We start from the raw sequence: 18,784 nt of genomic DNA on the forward strand, positions 1-18,784 counted from the left end.
TCGTACGACAATGGTGAGATGTGCGTCAAAGTCGAACAGTGTGGTTTGTTGGGTCACGATAAATTATCGTGATAACATCGAGGGATGCATTACGTAATGTGATGATGGGGAAGGGTTTCATTTCATCGTATTCTATTCTTAATACAATTCTAAATAATTCAATCAGTGCAATCATATACAGAGATTTAGATATACACTGGAGTTCTTTGGCAAATTGAAGTAATTTGGATATTGCAAGACTTTTTTTATCATTTTGCCGACGAACTTTTAGTAATCTAAATTAAGGTAAAATAGCAAATAGCTTTAATTTAAAATAACTAAAAGCCTCAAGGGGCGGCCGTGGTACAGTCATCAACCCGAACGACTCAATAACATGCCCGTCATGGGTACAACCCTAGAATGCACCGTCCCGCCGTAGCAAGGATTGACTTATCCGGCTGCGTGATAATGAATTAAATCTCGAAAGTCTGCATAGGCCGGCATGTCCGCGTAGGACGTTACGCCAAACAGAGGAAGAAAAAGAAGTAGAAGCAAATAGCCTTTCTTTAATTTAATTTAACATTTTACGATAAAATAAACTCGTACTTACTTTTAATTCAACAAAAAAAAATAAAAACAAAATCATCAGTATTGTCAAAAATAAGTACAAAAAAGATGACCTCAATTCAAAATTCTAAAAAAACAATCGATATCAAATAAGAAATTCTAGCAAAAACAATCGACATCAAATAAGATTCTACAAGGGAATAAAATCATATATTTTATACTATTTTAATATTGAGAACGTTTAAAATATGAAAACAAGAAGGAAAACACAAAAAGTATTATGTGTAGCAAACATAATGCAAGGAAAATATTCATGAACATGATTCTTTCCCATATTTGTGTCATTGAAGAAAAATGTAAAAATAATATATCATCTTTAATCCCATTTTATCACAAATAGGAATTAAAGTTTGGTTCTGTAAATAATACACATCTTAATTATCTTTCCCCTTATTTTCTCACCGAGATTTGTTTATGATCTTTTGGAAGCTTTAAACAGCATCAACATCAACCCTCAAATAAATCACTGCAAAGGATGGGCTCAAAATAATCACACAAAATTAAACACTCCCACACACCACAACGCAGGTGGGAAAGGATTATGCTGGCTGCAAAAATCCTACACAAACAAACCACCGCACAGGTGAAAAGAAAGCACGGACGGATGTTCGAAAGCAGATTAACGCATCCGTCTGGCCGCAGCAGCCGCAGCAACAGCACCAAACCACATGGGTTTCCCTCGGCAAGCCCTTTTTAAGAGGTCAGCGCGACAAAAACCCCGCAACCGAAAAAGCACCCGATTCCGATTTGAATCCGATCTCCCCGTATGTGTGTGTGTGCGAGTGTGTCTGTATGTGTGTGTGTGGTGGTGTGAGCAACTTTCCCAGTAAAAGTGTACACCCAGTTTGCCTTCCCGGGGAAGATTTTGGGAAGCTGCTATTCCCGTATCGCAAAGCCAGCATCTCTACGGGCTATTACTACAACTACCGCCACTACTACTACTACTACTACTTTCCCCTTGCGCGGAACGCTAAAAGCTCCGAATCGGGGTGGTTTTAGAAGGGATCCGTCGCCCGCCAACCCCGGGCGACTGGAAAGCTGGCAACAAGAACGAACAATGAGGTCTCGCGGACAAGCGCGCTCCGTGCGCTAGCGAAAACACGCTGACTCCTCGGTCGGCGCAATCGGGCTCCCCGGCCCGACACACATGATCCGTCGCGGCGATCGAAACTTGTTTTTCGACTGCAAGCACAGTACACACAGACACATGCACCATCAAGGAGGGATTTTTCTTACATCGATTGCTTCGGGAAGGTTGGTTTTACATTTAATTAACGCAACGGGGTAAAAAGACGACTTGTGACAACGCTTCTCGGCCCGGCTACACAGCCAGCGAAACGACTGCCCAAAAAAACCAGAACAGAAAGTAGTGTGGCGTACACACACACAAATAAAAGTGTTTTTTTTTTGTCGCGGAATCGTTTATGTTGGAGTTTTGCAGTACAAAAAAAAAAACAACAACAACACCCGAGCCACGCAAGCTTGTTTATCGTTTGCGGTTTGCGAAGCATATGATTCAGCATAAATCCAAGCTGTCAAAAAGCGGTCTAGGACTAGGTACGGAGGCCGTCTTGAAGTCTTTTTGCCCACGAGGGAAGGTGTCGATCACGGTTTGCGTGTGTACAAATAATTGTAGCCATTTATAGGCATATACGAATAAAATTTAATTTTATTGTAATATGTTTTGAAAAAGTTCTCCAATGTTTTTTTCATTTGAATAGTCAATGAATAGTTCATTAAATATACTCTGAACATCAAAGATCTAACTGATCTTACATTTGTAAACGAGCCCATACGTAAATCACACGCACACACACACACAAGCACAGCATCTCGCAGCAAGCAAAACGTCTTGGCAAACAACAATTCTTAAAACCGATCTCCGACCGACGAGAAAGCGCAATCGCCTGGTCCGGCCCGAGAGCAAACGGAGCGCTACCCTTAATAAAAGCTGCCTTTATTTCCATCTTCCGGATTTATGCGCAAGACAAGACAGAGCCCTCCGGGCCGGGGGGGATTTTTTTTCTGTATTTTTGTGTACTCTCCTTTGGTCGGACTGCAAGATTTCACAACACCAACACAACCGACGCACACCGTTCGGAGAGACGGCCAGCATGCGCACGCACACACAAACACAGCCAGATGGTGCGCAAGGCATATCGACTTTCCTCCATTTTTGGATATAGCATAGCCGTTTCGTTCTCTTCAATGAGTGGCACACGAAGGCACACCGACAAAACAGACCAACATGAGCTGCAGCATAGGTGTGCTGCTGACGGCGGCGGAATCGTGCTTGGGAAGGTTTTTTTTTTTTTTGGGAAACTTGACGCCAGTACGATCGCGAAGGAAATTCACTGTCGAAATTAACCCCCTCACACGATCAGTGTAAGGCGGAACGGTTGTTGATGGGTTGCTGATATCGCTAGACACGTAGATAAGAAAGTTGGCTACTTACTTCTCTTGCAAACGCTGCTACCCACACGGTGGATTGTGTAGTCTTTTCGATCGCTGGATTAAGCTTCACCCTTCCTAACAACAGACACTTCTCGAACATAAGCACACAACAATCATTCGCTTGACAACATTCTACACACTGCACCTGGAAGCCTTTGTAACCGTATATACACTCGCTTACATCCACTATTTATTTATTTTTTCCTTCCCTTTCCTTGTCACTATTAACACTGCTGGCACTAAACAGAGTCACCTATCAAAACTCGAAACCGGCGGGATTTAGCGTGTACAGTTAACTCACCAACCACAAAACGCACGAAACGACCTGGCAACGACCCTCGGGGCGAAACCTGTGCAACTGCAACGCTGCATCCGCACCACCAACACCACCACAAGCAGCAAGACCGATCGGCAAGACTCGTCCAAGAACACACCCCACGGTCACACGCGAACTCGTTGCCCGGGATCCGCGGGTCCCAAAGTCGGGGCAACCGCGCAACGACCGCAACGCATGCGGAGACGACGAACCTCTACGACGTTCGAACTCCGCGCCCCGCGTTCCACACTCGGAACAATCCGAGAACAGCCGCGTGCAGGGTAAATGCTATAGCCACACACCGCGCACAGGTAACGCTTCCGCCGAAGCAGACGCCACGAGACACACAACACGGCAAAGACGCAACGCAAACTGCTCGACTGTCAGTTGGCGAATGGAAGCGAACAAAAGGCGCAGCAGCGGGCCTCTGCTCAACACAAAACGGTCGGTCCGCTCCCTCCCTTTGCGGGGTTTTGCGCTCTCAGCCGTTCACTCTCTTTGGCCGTGCGAGCGGACAAGGCATCGGGCAAGAAGGTACGTCGAGCCCTCGATGCCTGGGGCCGTAGTACGGCTGGGTGCTTGTGGCCTGCATTCCACGGGAGAACCTGCGATCACGGCGACGATCGCGAGAGCGTTCCATGTGGCGGGGCTGAAACTAGATGCAGAAGCTTTCCGCGTAAGGGGGTTGGCCGGGCTTGCTGGTATTGGTGTAAGACGACGGCCCAGACCAGACCGATCGATTTCGTGTTTGGTGAGAACGCGAAAGTTAGGTCCTGCTGTTTTGGGAAACGGGGTTGAGGCGTGTGCGGAGAAGGGGGAAATCAACTGTGGCAAGTGCTGTTGTGTCTTCTCATGTTCGACAAACATAACGAGCAAATCGCACCAAACACATCTGGAAGAATGGGAGTTAAGGGAATACATGCAAAGGGTGTTTAGTAAGGATCCAGAGCGCCACCATTAAGCAGCGCTGCATGCTATACTTGGCATTATATTGGGAGGATTGTTGCTATCGAGATTGTACAAAATGTTCTTCACTTTTAATAATAATTTGTATTGTAATAAACCCATATTTAGAAGCTTTTATATAAAAAAATGCAATCTGTTCTCGATTTATGTGATTCTCCTCGGATGATACCCGAGGATTCAAAGATACGCAGTTCTCTAAATTTGAAAGTTCATGTGTCAAATTAGTACAATTTGTACTGATAATGAACAAATTATATAACAAACAAATAACAAATGCATTCGAACGTCGATTATTCTGGCAGCTCGGGACCGGACGGTTGCTGGTTAAGCGATTCCCACACATATTTGTCCAAGAAATGACAAGTTCATATAACATTTTTAAATTTCTCTGGTTTTACTTAGAATTTACTTCCAATCAATCGATCTATCATTACTAGAATATTGTTTAATCAATAAAATTAGACGTTAAGATTAGATAAGTATTCTTTAACAAAAATGGAGTAAAAAAATATCACTAGACACTAGACAGCTCCACAACACATGTTTTTGCCAACCTGACCATCGCAAAAAACGCTCGCCACGATTGACCGGTTGTCAAATTCATGCGCACGGTTAAGCCATTCGCCGGTTAATCCACTATTTGATAATCGACGTTCTACTGTAAATTAATTAAATTAATTTTAAAAGAACTTAAATTAAACAAAATAATAAATTAAATAATAAAATAAATTATTAGATATAATCTTGCTGAAAAATGTGATATTAGATAATTTGAGATTCGGGGAAATGCAGTAATGCTATTTTCGAGAAATAATTTGGTATAAGTAAGCCCGCACTATAATATTCAGATGCTTGTCAGTATGCCTAAAACAGGCATGCAAAAATATAAGAGGGTTCTATTTTTCCAACCCGTATACAGTGGAACGACGTTTATCCGGGTACCTTTTATCCGGCTGTCCGTTTATCCGTGCTGTTGAGAAATGACAGTTCAATACAAAGGTTAGAATGCGTACTGAAAAGGATGTTTGAAAGAAAAAAAAAACGGTTTTCAGAGCACATTGTAATAAAACAATGCCATGATTTATGGCACTTGTCAAATATTCTCAATGTCAAAACATGAAATAAATAGAAACTGGTTAGGCTCTAAAAAAACATTAAAAAAAAAATTAAAAAATGACCAGGAATTTGTGATAAAATATATACTTTGACTCATTCTCCGTGTTATTCGAGTGTGCGAGCGAGGTCGAGTCCCGAAGAGTCCGGATAAACGGAGCTCAATTGTATTTAAATCGGAAAATATACGCAGATGCAAGATAAATGAGTATCCTCTTTTTCTATTCATCCAAATTTCACACAACACTAATCTGATGTGTGAATCATAGTATTTTGGTCGTGTAAATCTAATTTAAAATAATTATGCTTTCCTAAGGTCAAAGTTATAATTCTTAAGTGATTTTTTTTTGGTACATTATTGGTGTGCTGAACAAGCGAAAAGAAGATAAAGAAAGAACAAGCGAATGCTACCGCTTGTTCTGCCAAACTACCTCAACAACATCAATATTTTTCACGTTGTTTTTCGTGGAACATGCGCGTAGTGGAAATGACGCTGAAGGGCGAAAAATATGTTACGTGGAAATTTGTACACTGCTGGCAGCACGGGAGTTGTTTCCAGCATTCAGTATTTTATATGCTAGTTTTAGCTTTTATCTACTTTACACGAGCGTTTAAAAATTTGTATATTCTGGGGAAAAGAATCTTTGGAGTTCATAATTTGCTTGTGTAAATTGATTATTGTTCGTGAAAAAATTAAACAAGACATTCAAATTGACCGTTAAATCTTGTAAAGTAATTAAATAACATTAATTAACATTAACAATAATTAACCAATTTTCAGCTGTCTTAAATCTTAGTTTCAGCTGTGTAAAGTTGATGAAAAACTACTTTGCTTAGCTTAGCTTGGAATAAAAATACATACATGTACCATTTTTTGTATCAAAGGACTTTCAAATGTGACTTTAAAAGATAGTGTGTTCTGTAATGCATATTTGAATTTCCAATTTTTTCAAATCAAAATGTATTTTTGCTGTAAATTAATTTTTTACCTCCTAACTAACAATTTCATGAGCTATGGTGAAGGGAATTGACTTTTCATAATAATTGTTTATTGAGGTACAAGCTTTTTTCCCTTTGCCAATTGACCTGACAAATTACCGCAAACGAAACGTAGATTTTTGACTTCTACCTTTCATTTTACCTAATACAGGTACTGTGCTTCTCGCGCCCTACCTGCAAGTGATGCCGTCTTGCCCGTTGCCAACCGACATTTCAAATCATTTCGCCCCGTCACAGGGGGCGAATTGAACAGCGGCGCATCGGGCGAACAAGAACGGGAGAGAACGCTCGTCGTTCCCGCTGCCCCTGTCGCTCTCTCGCAAACAGCAGCGCGTTCTCTTTTCCACGCTCAGCGCTCACCGTTTTTCGGTGCGGAGTTTTTTTTTCGTTTGTGCTGCTTCTCACACCCGCGAGCAACAAATAGCGCAACGCCACCAACACCACCACCGATCTAGCCTTCTCCCTCTGCCGGTTCCGCACAGATTCCGCGCCCCGCGGCCCTATACAATTTCCCGTTCTTCAACGGGATCTCTGCCCAAAGCGGCCACACATACCCGTCCCGTGTGGTGCCGTCTCCTACCCGCAAACGAATTGTGTTCAAAGCCCCCCCCCCCCCCCCCCCCCCGTCACGCACACTAACACGCAGCTAACACCAGCAGCGCGGCAGCATTTCGTTCTCTCTCTCCGGCCGAAACCAGTACGCTCTCTGTCTTGCGTGCGCTCTCTCGCTCGCGTACTTTCGAGCGCACATCGCCCTGCACAAGCGAAGGGAGCAAAACGAGCAAGCCAAACGCGTTTTCCCTCTCATGTGTGCTGGTCGTGTAGTGCGCGTCCTGCTTGCTTCTTTGCACACCGTTCGGAACAGTTGCGAACCACTGCGCCGCCATATTAAAGTGAGACAAAAGAACCGTGTGCCACACCGCTTGTCTGTTGTGTGTGCGGTGTTGTGCTGTGTGTTTTGGGATTTTCTACGTGAAACGGACACAATTTCCGGACCCGCCGGAGGACGACGCCGCGCGTACATTTCTGTGTGTGTGATTTGTCTTGGCGGCGACGGACACACGGACGCCCAACTTTCGGCCAAGCCACGGGGGCAGAGTAACAGAAAAAAAGGTACGCGCGTCACGGGAACAACGCTCTCCGAAAGCAGCCCCCCTACACACGCTCAATCATTGCAGTAGTGTGACTGAGAAGGGGGGGGCAAATGAGGGCATTTTTCTCTGTTGTAAAGAAAAAAATCGATCACCTTTCAACGCTTGACGGTGTAATGTGTGATCAAACTATCGAACTATTGGGATGAAATATGTGGTTAAAAGAGTTCCACCTCCCGCACTTCAGAAAGGGTATTGAGTGGCAGTACTGGTGGAGCTATATTTCGTCACAGATTTTGCCCCATTCCGAAACACCTTTCTCTCTCTCTCTCTCTCTCTCTCTCTCGCTCTCCGTCTCCGTGGAACGCGCGCTGATGCGATGATGCGGCAGCAGAGCAGCCCAGTACGACCAAGCGAGAGAGACGCACTCATACACGTGTGCACACGGGGCAAGTGACGCGCAGCGCGAGACGAGCGAACGGAAAAAGTCGGAATGAAACGGGAACGCTACGCTGGTGTGCGTGTGCGAGCAACATACACCCGTACAAAGCCGCGAGAGAGCGAGTTAGCAAATGGCCGCACGCGCGCGCGACACACACTGTGAGCAGCACAAGCAGCAGCAGCAGCAGCAGTCGCTTAGTGTGAAGATTTGACAGTGTGCTTGAAAAAAAGGGGTTTTTCGGCATTTCAAGTATCATTTAGCCCTTTATTCTGTGTTGAAAATCACAATTTACCGTGCTTTTGCCAGTGTGCTGTTGGGACACGCCTGTGTTTTTTCGTGTGTAGGTAGGAATGCCCATAAGAGGTGACGCCGTAATACCAAGCCGTGTGTGTGCGTTGGGGGTAGAGAAAGCAGCTAGAAAGCTGCCCATATACATTTATGTATATTCCCCATGATGGAGCGATGCCGTGCGTGTTTCAAGTGCAGCAGCTCGACGCATTCTGTTTGCCTTGCCGTCGGAAAACGGAACGGCGTGAAAGCATTTTCTGAACCTCCTCTTCCCCGCCCCGCCCAAACGCTCATCGGGCCACAGAAAACAGCGACCGCAAAAGCGGGACCGTGTTATTATTGTGACGTGTGTGTGTGTGCGCGGTCACTCTTGTGAAACAACGATTTGGGAAGCGCGCGCGAAACGTTCTACTTTTGTCTCGACTTTCAAAGAAAAAGCACTTTGGCAAAGAAAAGGGAAGGAACGAATACAAACGGAGCGCTGTGTGACAATACAGCGACGGGGACGCCCGTCAGAGCGACTGTGTGCGTGTGTGTGTGTGTGCGTTTGCACGGTCGGAACGAGGCTGTGCCCTGTCTCTCCTTCCTTGCACACGCACACACCGATGCGCGGGCGCACTTGCTTTGGTGCAGTCTCCTTCGCTCGAACGGATCTTTTTTCTGCTGCCTCTCTGTTTCCAAGTAGACAAAGTAGGCTATAGCGCGGGAGTGATGTGGTGTGGTGCTGCTCACGCGTGCGCCGTCCTTCTTTTACGCACCTCGGGGCGCGTTTTTTTCCTCCTCTCGTGGTTTTCTTTCTGTGCGGTGGGTGAACGGACGGATGATGGGATGTGCGCTGCATTTTCATCCCCCGATTGTGTGGTATGCGGGGAGTTTACGGGGCTTTTTTTCGCTCACTCCCTCTCCCTCCCTAATCCACCCTAATCCACCAAGTGCAGTTGGAAAAAGACATCTATCATACTGCACACGCACACAACCTGTGCCTTTTCCATGTGCTCTCTCCTCCTCTTCCTGTTTTATGAGGGGCAAATTTATTTGGCAGACAAAACATATAAATTGCTATGCTTCTTCCCTTTCTAGGAGCGGGGGCGGGGGGTTGACTGTTAAACGCAAGAAAACGGACCGAAAAAACGTGCGTGCGGTTGTGGTGGATGCGTATGCGGTGTGCGTGCGAGAGGAAAAAAATATCCATCTCACGCAACAAAACGCGGTGCGATGTTGTACCGCAAACGTCACTGGCGCAGCGATTGCTGGTTCGCGGTTTATTTACAATTGTTTTTTTTTTCTTTTTTCCCCACTACTGGTTGCTACTGTGTGCGGCGGGTGCATCTTGGTATGCTGTGATGTACCTCACAGAACAAAAATGCATTTTTTTGTCTTCGAAGGATATCGTGAAGACAAACTTTCAAAGAAACGGCACGAAGTGAGAGGCAATTTGCTCTAAAAAATTGAAGTAACAGAAAAACGCATATTGGTAAATATTCCAACTTTACATTCACTAAAAATTCACCCTGCGCTATGTGCTCCGCATTGCATTGCACACCCTCTCGAACCGGTGATGATTTCACGGTTTAACGGAGGGGGGTCGTACAAGGTGAAATCGTATCCACCACCATCACGAACGAACCGAACGAACGTTCTCAAGGTGTTTGCTGCAAGGGATATGCTGCCACTAACGCGCTCCAACCAACTTTCAATTTTTTCGAGAGATCACGAATCACGTTGCTGTGTCCAATGTTTGGCTGGAAAGTAATTCACCCACTACAAACGCCGTTGGCCGACGAAATGTGTGCTAATTACGGGTCGTCACATGAAAAGCGAAGGGTATGGGAAGCTTTGAGACTAGTAAAGATCCCCTATGATAGCAATTCACGTGGAACATGGGATTAGATTAAGATGTTAGAAGCTGTTACTGTGTTTTCCACCTCCAAAACATGACCTCTTCACTTACTAATTTTCTCTGTTCTCACCTTATTTTTGCAGACACTTTAATCGTGTGCCGTGAAATTATGCTCACGGGCCCCTCACCATCATCGTTATCCCTAGCAGCAGTATTTGAAAACAGCCGCCTGTGAGGAAAACAATTCGTCGACAGCGCAGCAAGCAAGCAGGGCGAGGAGCAGTCGTGGGTCGTCGTGGGCCACGCGCAAGCAATGTTCACCGCCAACAACATCCAAACGGCAACGGGCACCCCAATCGGCATCCAGTATCAGACCGCGACCGCCACCGACATCAACAAGGGCACCAAGCTGGAGGGCCAAAAGACGAACCAGCAGGCGCCGGAGTTTTCGACGTTCTACGCTAATGTGAATATGATACAAAAGCTAACGCCAACGTCCCAGGTAAAAAGGGTGGCAGCAGAAACACACAAAACGAAAAACAAAGACGTTTGGCAAATAGCATTTTTCTTCTATACCGTACTCGTCTCGTTTGCTTGCTTGTTGTTGTTCGGAATCCCCCTCCCCCTTTTGTAAAACCGGGGACGATGGCGGCGGCGGCGGCGGCGGCAGCGGCGACGACCGCAAGGGGACACTGTAACCGAACTAATATGATGCATTTTGTTCTCTCTTCTCTCTCTCTCTCTCGGTGCCATTTGTAGGCGTTGAGCACCGTGAATCTGGCGCAGCTGTCCGATGACTCCAAAACGGTACAGTACCTGCAGCCGTTCGGGTACGCCAACTGTGCCCTGGTCAACCAGATGCCGATCCCAAACGGCGTCACCGGGATCACGGTCGATGGCAGACAGCTGGTCGTGAACAAACCCATCACGGTAAGCGGTTTTGGCCGCTCGCTTGCAACATAATTCGCTAATGCTTCCCCCGCTCCAAATTTCCAGAACACCATATCCAACATCAGCTTCAAGTGCGATGTGTGCGGTTTGATGTTCAACCATCTCACCCTGCTGAACCATCACAAGCGCACCCACAACCAGGATGGGGAAACGACATCGGATGCCATTACGGTAGTAACGCAAGCGCAGAATTTAGTCCAGGCACAAAATCTCATCTCAGAAACGGGTCAAAACCTTGGTCAGATTCAGATTGTCGCCACGGAAGCGCTCGACCCGGCACCGCAGCAGCAGCAGCTGCAGCACGCCCAGGAGCAGCAACAGCAACAGCAACAGCAGCAGCAGCAACAACAGCAAGCCCAAGCGCAGGCTCAAGCTCAAGCGCAACAGCAAGCGCAGCAGCAAGCGCAACATCAAGCGCAACAGCAAGCGCAGCAGCAACAGCAACAGCAACAGGTGACAACACACACCACCAAGGCGGACAAATCGCAGAAGTGCATCTCGTGCAACGGGCCCATCCACAGCAACCCGAAGCGAAAGGGCCCGAAGCTGATCCGGTGCGAAACCTGCATCAGCAACGATGGCGCACAGCCTGTCTCGAGAAGTAGTAAGTACTCCAAAGCGGGCAAAAGCGGGTTTTGGTAGCAAAAACCAATTAATTCCAAATTTCCCCACCCCCCCTCCACAGCGACCCAAATCTTCGTCGCGCCCGACGGTGACATCAAGTTCGAGATCGGTGAAATCCCGAACGCCTCCAACAGCAACTCGTCGATGGACTCGCTGATGCCGGGACAGATGCATCCGATCAAGGCGGAGCACGCGCTCGTACCGCAGCAGAATGCGCATCCGGTTAAAAAACGTAATTTAGCAACTGTCACAAAATGTAACAAATGTAACGGTTCTGGTGTAATTATAGTTGGAGGCCAGAAGAAGCTGATCCAATCGTCCATGCATCAACAGTGGGTATTCCTTTTTTGTTTGCGCTCGGTTCACGTAACTCTCCCACGCGAGTGGTAGATGCGCGCACACCGCTTGGTAGGGGCACCACAATTACTAACACGTCGAGGGGCGGCGGCACCTTTTTGGGTTGCCCGGTTTTTTTGCTCTTTTCCCTCTTTTAGGCCGGAAAAACCATTCACCTGCAACACGTGCGGAGGGCGGTTCTCGCGCTACTCCAGCCTCTGGTCGCACAAGAAGCTGCACACGGGCGAAAAGAACTACAAGTGTAACGTGTGCGGCATAGCGTTTGCCAAGGCCGTCTACTTGAAGAACCATATGCGCATCCATACCGGCGAAAAACCGTACAAGTGAGTGAAAGGGCGCATTTAAAGTATGATGGATGTATTGACGGGGATGTTTTGTGCATTTTTTCTTTAAAGGTGCGGCACCTGTGGCATGCAATTCTCCCAGTCGCCCCATCTGAAGAACCACGAGCGAACTCACAGCGGCGAAAAACCATACGTTTGTGAGGTAAGTAGCGCGAAAGGAGCGCCAAAATCGTGGTAATTCCTATGTGAAGCTTATTAATACTTTGTTTCATCGAATTTAACACAGGTCTGTGACAAAGGATTCGCCCGTCACGCAACGCTCTGGAACCATCGGCGCATCCACACCGGCGAAAAACCGTACAAATGTAACCGCTGCCAGTCCGCGTTCAGTCAGGCTGCGCATCTCAAGAATCACGAAAAGGTATGCAATGAATTGAATCATTAGTAGGAGAGTATCTTGGGACCTCAAATTAACCGATCTCGTTCCTTCCCATTCCTTCCACAGGTGCACTCCGGTTTGAAACCATTTAAGTGTGACATCTGTTCAGCGGCGTTTGCCGATCGGTTCGCGCTGAAGAGGCATCGTGGCATTCACGAGAAATATGGTACGCCACGGTTGGCCTCAATTGAATGCTGACTCCCGGGAATGTCTCCCGCAGAGAAGAGATGTCTAATATTTTCCCCCAATGTTGCTCCCTTCCACAGGTCAAACTACGCCGCTCCATCAGAACCAGCAGCAGCAGCAGCAAACGGCACAGGTCGTCACGCAGCAGGTGGTGCACAAGGAGGAAATTATCGAAATGGAGGAGAAACCGCGCGAGGTGATCATAACCGGAATGTAGAGTGTGTGCAAACACGGGGCAACCGAAATTGCTCGCGCCTTTAAGCGCGTGTGCCGTGAGCGTAAGTTTAAGTTAGTCGCGTAAACAGTGTGAGAGAACGAGAGAGCGAGAGAGTGCATTTTTTTTAGCAGTTTGACCCGATGCAGGAGGTTTAATAGTGAGGTAGAAAAGTTAGTAATACACACTGAACGGGTGCAGTTGCTCTGGTGTGTTTGTAAAAATGCATTACTTATCGATAAGAAAGAAGGGGGGGAAGAAGCTCTATATATATATTTAGGTGTAGTTGAATTAGGACAGTTGATTGCTCTATGGCGCTGCACTTTGTTAATTTTGTATTCGAGTTTCCTTTTCGTTTCTTCACCCTGATGATATCCCCCAACAAAACCGTGCACCGTGGATGAAATTTATTACATTTTTTCCCTTTTACTAGTCCAGTAAGGGATGGTTAAACATTTTGATTATGTAAATTGGCAACTTTTTGTTAAAATTTACACACACACAAGCAGCTTTGTCTAATAATTGTACCCAACTTTCTAATTTTTTCGATTGCAATATGAAAGATCACATTGATGCTGATTCAAATCGTTGGGTTTTTTTTATATGTACCATCTACATATACAATGCCGAATAATAGTCGAAGCATGAAGCGGGCATGCACAAGTTTAACGAAAATGATAGGGCGAACCTTTGTAACTACGGGACGACACGAAGTGCAGAGGAAAGCGAAACACCGATAGATGGTTAGAGCGTATTAACTTAACGACAAACTAAGTATAGGTGCATTTCATTTGCATTAGCCGTTTATTATTATGATTGTAGTAATTAGTTATATGTTTAATTCGTACTCTGCTATCTAAGCGACATACACCACCTTTAAAAACGCTCGAATTGAACGCAATTCAATTAGCAGCAAACACTTGAACGCTACCGTACACTCTCCTTGGGAAGCCAATGGGTAAATGCGCAGGTGTCACACAGGTCGAGGCCAACCTTCTGACAACGGTTGTGCCAAAAACCATTTACAAAGGGAGCAGATTGGTCCGTTTTATTGCAACGTTGTGTGTGGCCATTATCATAAGCCTACCGTATAAGCGTGGAGTGGGTTCTTTCAATGCTCCTTACACAGGAAACAAGGGAGAATCATACAACAACACACTCCCCGTTGACCGAATATCGGCACTCCCATGTCCTTTCCCCCCCCCTCCCTAATGCCAGTGTAAAATTCTCCCGACTGCGATGCTCTTTTAGTGTATTGAGTAAAAAAAACGATTTTTGGGAAAGGAAAGTATAACCCAGTAAAGGCTTCCTAAAGCTAACTCCGCGGAAAACGAACGGGAACTGAAAAAAAAGAGATGTTTCTTTACCGTTTGATCGTCTTTGGTCGTTAGCCATTAGATTGCACTGCTCTCGATGGAGCAGCATCGATTAAAAGAAGCATCTACCTGTAAATAGACACTTTTAAATGTTACAATTCAAATCGTCATATGCATGCGGCCTTTACCGGGCGGCGCACCATTACATTCTAATTATCACCGTTGTAAAAAAAAAGAACAGTATAAAGTACAGCTCACACATGATCCACAGCAAATACGCCGGTTACATCAAGCCGGAGGGAGAAGAAAGGTAGAATTTAATTTCAACATTGATTAATGAAGAAAAAGGAAAACACACACTGAGAAGTTCTGAATATATGCGCGATTACGGAAAATAAATAATTTAAAGAACATTGAAAGTAGTTAATAAACTGTAAAGGTAATTTTTATCGTTTAATTTGAAGTTGAAGCTTATCATTTTCGTCCCAAGAAGGATTTGTTTAAAACTCGCTAAAATAAAATTAGAATTCTACAACGAACCGTCACAACTGTCAAAATTCAAATGAAACCCGACGCGATGATACGGCGATGTTTCCCGAAGTTTGACAGCGCCCATTCACGTGCGAATGACAGACGGCTCACAGTGTTTTGTTGTGCGATTGTGGTACCCGCGCTCGAACGCCCGGATCGCCATTGCTGTTCAACAAAATGGATCTTTTCGTGATCGACACGGCCGGCGACACCAGCGGAAGCCGTAGCTTCGCTTTAAGCTCCATCCCGCGTCGTCCCAAATCGTCCATTAGCGCATTCGATGGCCGGGTGCCCGCCGAAGAGACGAAGTTACACAGCACGGCACCGGAGGAAAGCGATGACGACGACGACTACGCAGGTAGGAGAAGGAGAAAGAAGCGATGGGGGATCTTTCCCGATGCGAAAGTATAAATGTGCTTTCCATTTCAGGACTTCCACCACCGGGCGAAAGCATCGCGAACATCCTGAACAAAGACGATGTGGCCGACGTGCGTTTTGTTTCACGGAAACGCAAAAGCAATGGAAATGGGAAAGAGGTATCGCAAACTGCCGACGATACAGCGCAGCAAGCGGGGCCTTCCAAGCAGAAAAAAGGCGGTCCCGGAATTCAGCCGATCCGCACGAACGTTCAGGAAGAGATGAAGAGTGCCGTCCTCACGCCGGCCATTGAGAAGAAGGAGAATATTGCCCGGTTGGCCATGTCGGACACTGCAATCCGGAAGCTTAACAGGGTAAGGATGCGTTCGCTTGCGGAGAGGAAAAGCAGCAGCTTGTGTATGTCCCACTGATGAAATATTCGACAGCTGAATTGGTTCGCTCGAAGACGTTCAGTTTCGCTTACCTAGACTCAACCCGTATCCAGCAACGGCGCCCACCCATTGTAATCTTGATGGTATGAACTCGATTCTAGTCGATTCTGCAGCTTTTGCATGCCGTCGTAAGGCCGATGGGAAATTGTACGCGCGCCGTTTCGAAGCTTAATCTGTCCCATTTCGATGGGGTTTTGCGGTTGCTTCGATTGGACCCGTTCGGATCGACAGCACAGAGAAACAACACATCGTTGAAAGAGCATAAACAATGTGTCACGATTGCTGCGATCCAACATGAAATGTTTTTTTAAGTTGGGTTTTTTTTTCAAATGGATACGGGTCTGGTTAAGTTGCTGCACAATCTCGGCACCGATTGATGCCTTCTTTAGTAATCTGATGCAACTATAGTCCATGGAACAACTTACCATTTAGAATCCAAAAATTGAGACACCTTTTTTTACCTCTATAATTACAGCTGGAACGCAAAAAGACCAAGGGCAAGGGTTGGTACGGACTGGCCGCACCGGAAATCACCCCGGAGCTGCAGAACGAACTGACGCTGATGAAGATGCGCTCCGTGCTGGATCCAAAGCAGTCCTTCAAGCGGCTGGACAAACGCAAGCAGCCTAAATACTTCGAGATCGGCAAAATTATCGACTCCCCGCTGGATCACTTCAACGAGCGCGGCATGAAGAAGCTTAAGTCGAAATCGCTCGTCGACGAGCTGCTGGCCGACGCCGAGTTCCAGAAGTACAACAAGCGCAAGTACGCGGAAGCGCTCGAGCGACAGAAGAAAAAAGCCTACCACAAAGCGGTCATGAAGATGAAGAAAGAGAAGAAGAAGGGCAAGAGGAAATAAAGTCGGCTTTTACGGGTTTTGCTGTTTAGTTGCTAAAAAGTCCATCACTTTCGTTGCGATCGTATCGTACGCTTGGGCCAGCAGGGAGTCGGGAAATTTCAGACAAACCGGCGTGCCGGCATCACTGCACCGCATCACATCCTTCTCGATCGGAACGCGGGCCAGCACTTCCACGGACAGCTCCTGCACGTACTGTTCGATGAGGTTATCGGCAAACTCGATCCGATTGGAGCATTTGTCGCACACCACATGGCTCATGTTTTCCACCAGCCCTATCAGCGGCACCTGTAGCGTTCGGTACATTTGCGCACCCTTCTTGGTGATGTCTAGAGCGGCCGCTTGAGGTGAACTGACCAGCACCACCCCATCGATCGGGACGTTCTGGCTGAGCGACAGATGAACGTCGCCCGTGCCCGGCGGTGTGTCCACGATGAGAATGTCCAACGGTCCCCAGGCAGCACCTTTCAGTAGCCGCTGGATGGCGGACATTACTAGCGGTCCGCGCCAAACTACCGGACCGGTATCGACCAGCAAACCCATCGATAAACTAAAAAAAAAAACAATACAACAATGTAAAGTTATAAATGATAAACACAAATTACCTCATATGCTACTCACCATTTGACACCGAAATTCAGCAACGGAACCATCATGTTTTGTTCATCCACCAGCGGCGCTTCGCTCACGTTCATCATCCTTGGCACGGATGGGCCGAAGATGTCCCCATCGAGCAGTCCGACCGCTTTACCGTGTCGGGCCAGCGTGACGGCCAGATTTACCGCCGTGGTGGTCTTACCGACGCCACCCTTCCCCGACGAAACCACCACTATGTGCTGCACACCCGGTAGAGGCATCCGTTTCGGTAAGCTCCTAGCCATTAACTCCGCCTGCCGCTGGTCCGGTTTGGAGGCGAGCGTGCGTGTTGCCAAACGAACGCATTGCTTACTAGATTGCGCAAATAAACGCGATACACTTTTCAACATGATGGTAGTAATGCGGCAGCGGCTGCTTTGCCGTGCGTCGGTTTCGTAACGTTCGCCCGGACCTGGGCAGCGGCGTTTGTTTACATCGCGCGAAGAGATTTTGGCACTTTCGCTTGACAGCAATGTTTACATCGAACGCTTTCCGATCGGGGGCATTGTTTGTTAGCAAATAATCCTTCCAGAAAGAACGACACACTTTTCCATTTGTACTCAGTTTGTTTCCCGGAATGGGATTTTGCTGCCTTTTTTTATTTAAATAGTGTATTTTATACCTTATTTAGTTCGTAGCTCTTAACCTAGTTCTCCAACATAAATATCGCACAATTATTAACAGCCACTCGCTCGCCTGTCTTCTGTTCTTTGATCAATTCAAATCCTGCTCTATCCTTCTCCTCTCTCTTTCTCCCCTTCCCTTTCGCATGATAGTTCAGCCTCGCCCTCACTTCAATGCCACCTACCGCTGCAACGACCAGACTCTACCGATATTTCGCGTTTCCTGGGTCATCTGCCGTATCTCGCGCATTAGCTGCTGCATCTGGCGTAGCATCGCGCTCGGGGGACGCATCGGTGGAAGTCGGAACGGCCGTGGATTCCGCACAGTTCGAGGCACTTTTTTCGCATTACTTTTGGGCTTCCTTTGTGTGGCCCGCTTTGGTGAGCGCTTTTTGTAGATTCGCTTTTTCGTTTTCTTCATGATCATTTGGCCAGTGATTACGATTGTTGCCATTTTTTGGCGAGTGTGACTGTGAAGTGTACGGGGCCAAGAAGTACAGTACTGTAGGGGCTCTAGAAGGTTGAGAGGGTCGCTTATCACAGCTGCGGGATTCTTGAGATCCTTTTGTTTGTGTATGTCCTTGGGGGAAATGTATTTCTTTGATTTGCCGCAATGGCTTCGGTGCAGGACTGAAAGCTGCGTAGAGTGATGGTCGTATCACAAGGATTTCGGTTCAGATTCGTTTGCTTTACTCACCGGCAAACGGACGACGATCGGTAAGTTTGCTCCAGCACCAAAATGAAGCCAGTTTTCCGTTCCACAACAAAGCCGAGCTGTCAGCGCGTACTAAATGCGGTGCCCATGCAGCAAAACCGAAACGCTGGGCCGAATTTGAAATGGCC

General features: G+C 46.8%; 3 protein-coding genes across 7 annotated transcripts; 2 read left to right on the top strand and 1 right to left on the bottom strand.

The window, feature by feature from the left end:
* Positions 1-7,226: 7,226 nt before the first annotated feature.
* On the top strand, positions 7,227-14,943 carry LOC120959715 (zinc finger protein 252). Of its 5 annotated transcripts, none has more exons than XM_040383322.2 (11): positions 7,227-7,567; positions 10,259-10,617; positions 10,875-11,045; positions 11,112-11,670; positions 11,752-11,922; positions 11,980-12,022; positions 12,185-12,370; positions 12,443-12,533; positions 12,618-12,752; positions 12,837-12,936; positions 13,037-14,943. In XM_040383322.2, exons 2-11 carry the CDS (start codon positions 10,429-10,431, stop codon positions 13,171-13,173), a joined length of 1,782 nt encoding a protein of 593 aa, XP_040239256.2. In that variant the 5' UTR covers positions 7,227-7,567; positions 10,259-10,428; the 3' UTR covers positions 13,174-14,943. The 5 variants fall into 5 exon arrangements, with proteins under 5 accessions (XP_040239256.2, XP_040239257.2, XP_040239253.2 ...); XM_040383323.2 differs by having other exon boundaries at positions 11,112-11,237; positions 11,310-11,670; positions 11,752-12,022; XM_040383319.2 differs by having other exon boundaries at positions 11,752-12,022.
* A 173-nt stretch (positions 14,944-15,116) lies between these two features.
* Positions 15,117-16,713, top strand: LOC120959717 (deoxynucleotidyltransferase terminal-interacting protein 2). The gene is made up of 3 exons (XM_040383326.2): positions 15,117-15,375; positions 15,447-15,748; positions 16,302-16,713. Exons 1-3 carry the CDS (start codon positions 15,195-15,197, stop codon positions 16,683-16,685), a joined length of 867 nt encoding a protein of 288 aa, XP_040239260.2. The 5' UTR covers positions 15,117-15,194; the 3' UTR covers positions 16,686-16,713.
* On the bottom strand, positions 16,688-18,739 carry LOC120959716 (iron-sulfur protein NUBPL). Its single transcript, XM_040383324.2, has 3 exons — positions 18,639-18,739; positions 17,304-18,578; positions 16,688-17,232 (listed from the first exon to the last, which is right to left on the bottom strand). The coding sequence occupies exons 2-3, from the start codon at positions 17,666-17,668 to the stop codon at positions 16,695-16,697; spliced, it is 903 nt and encodes a 300-aa protein (XP_040239258.2). The 5' UTR covers positions 17,669-18,578; positions 18,639-18,739; the 3' UTR covers positions 16,688-16,694.
* Between the last annotated feature and the right edge of the window lie 45 nt (positions 18,740-18,784).

Source organism: Anopheles coluzzii, chromosome 3 (assembly GCF_943734685.1).
Source record: "Anopheles coluzzii chromosome 3, AcolN3, whole genome shotgun sequence".
NCBI classification, from domain to species: Eukaryota; Metazoa; Arthropoda; class Insecta; order Diptera; family Culicidae; genus Anopheles; species Anopheles coluzzii.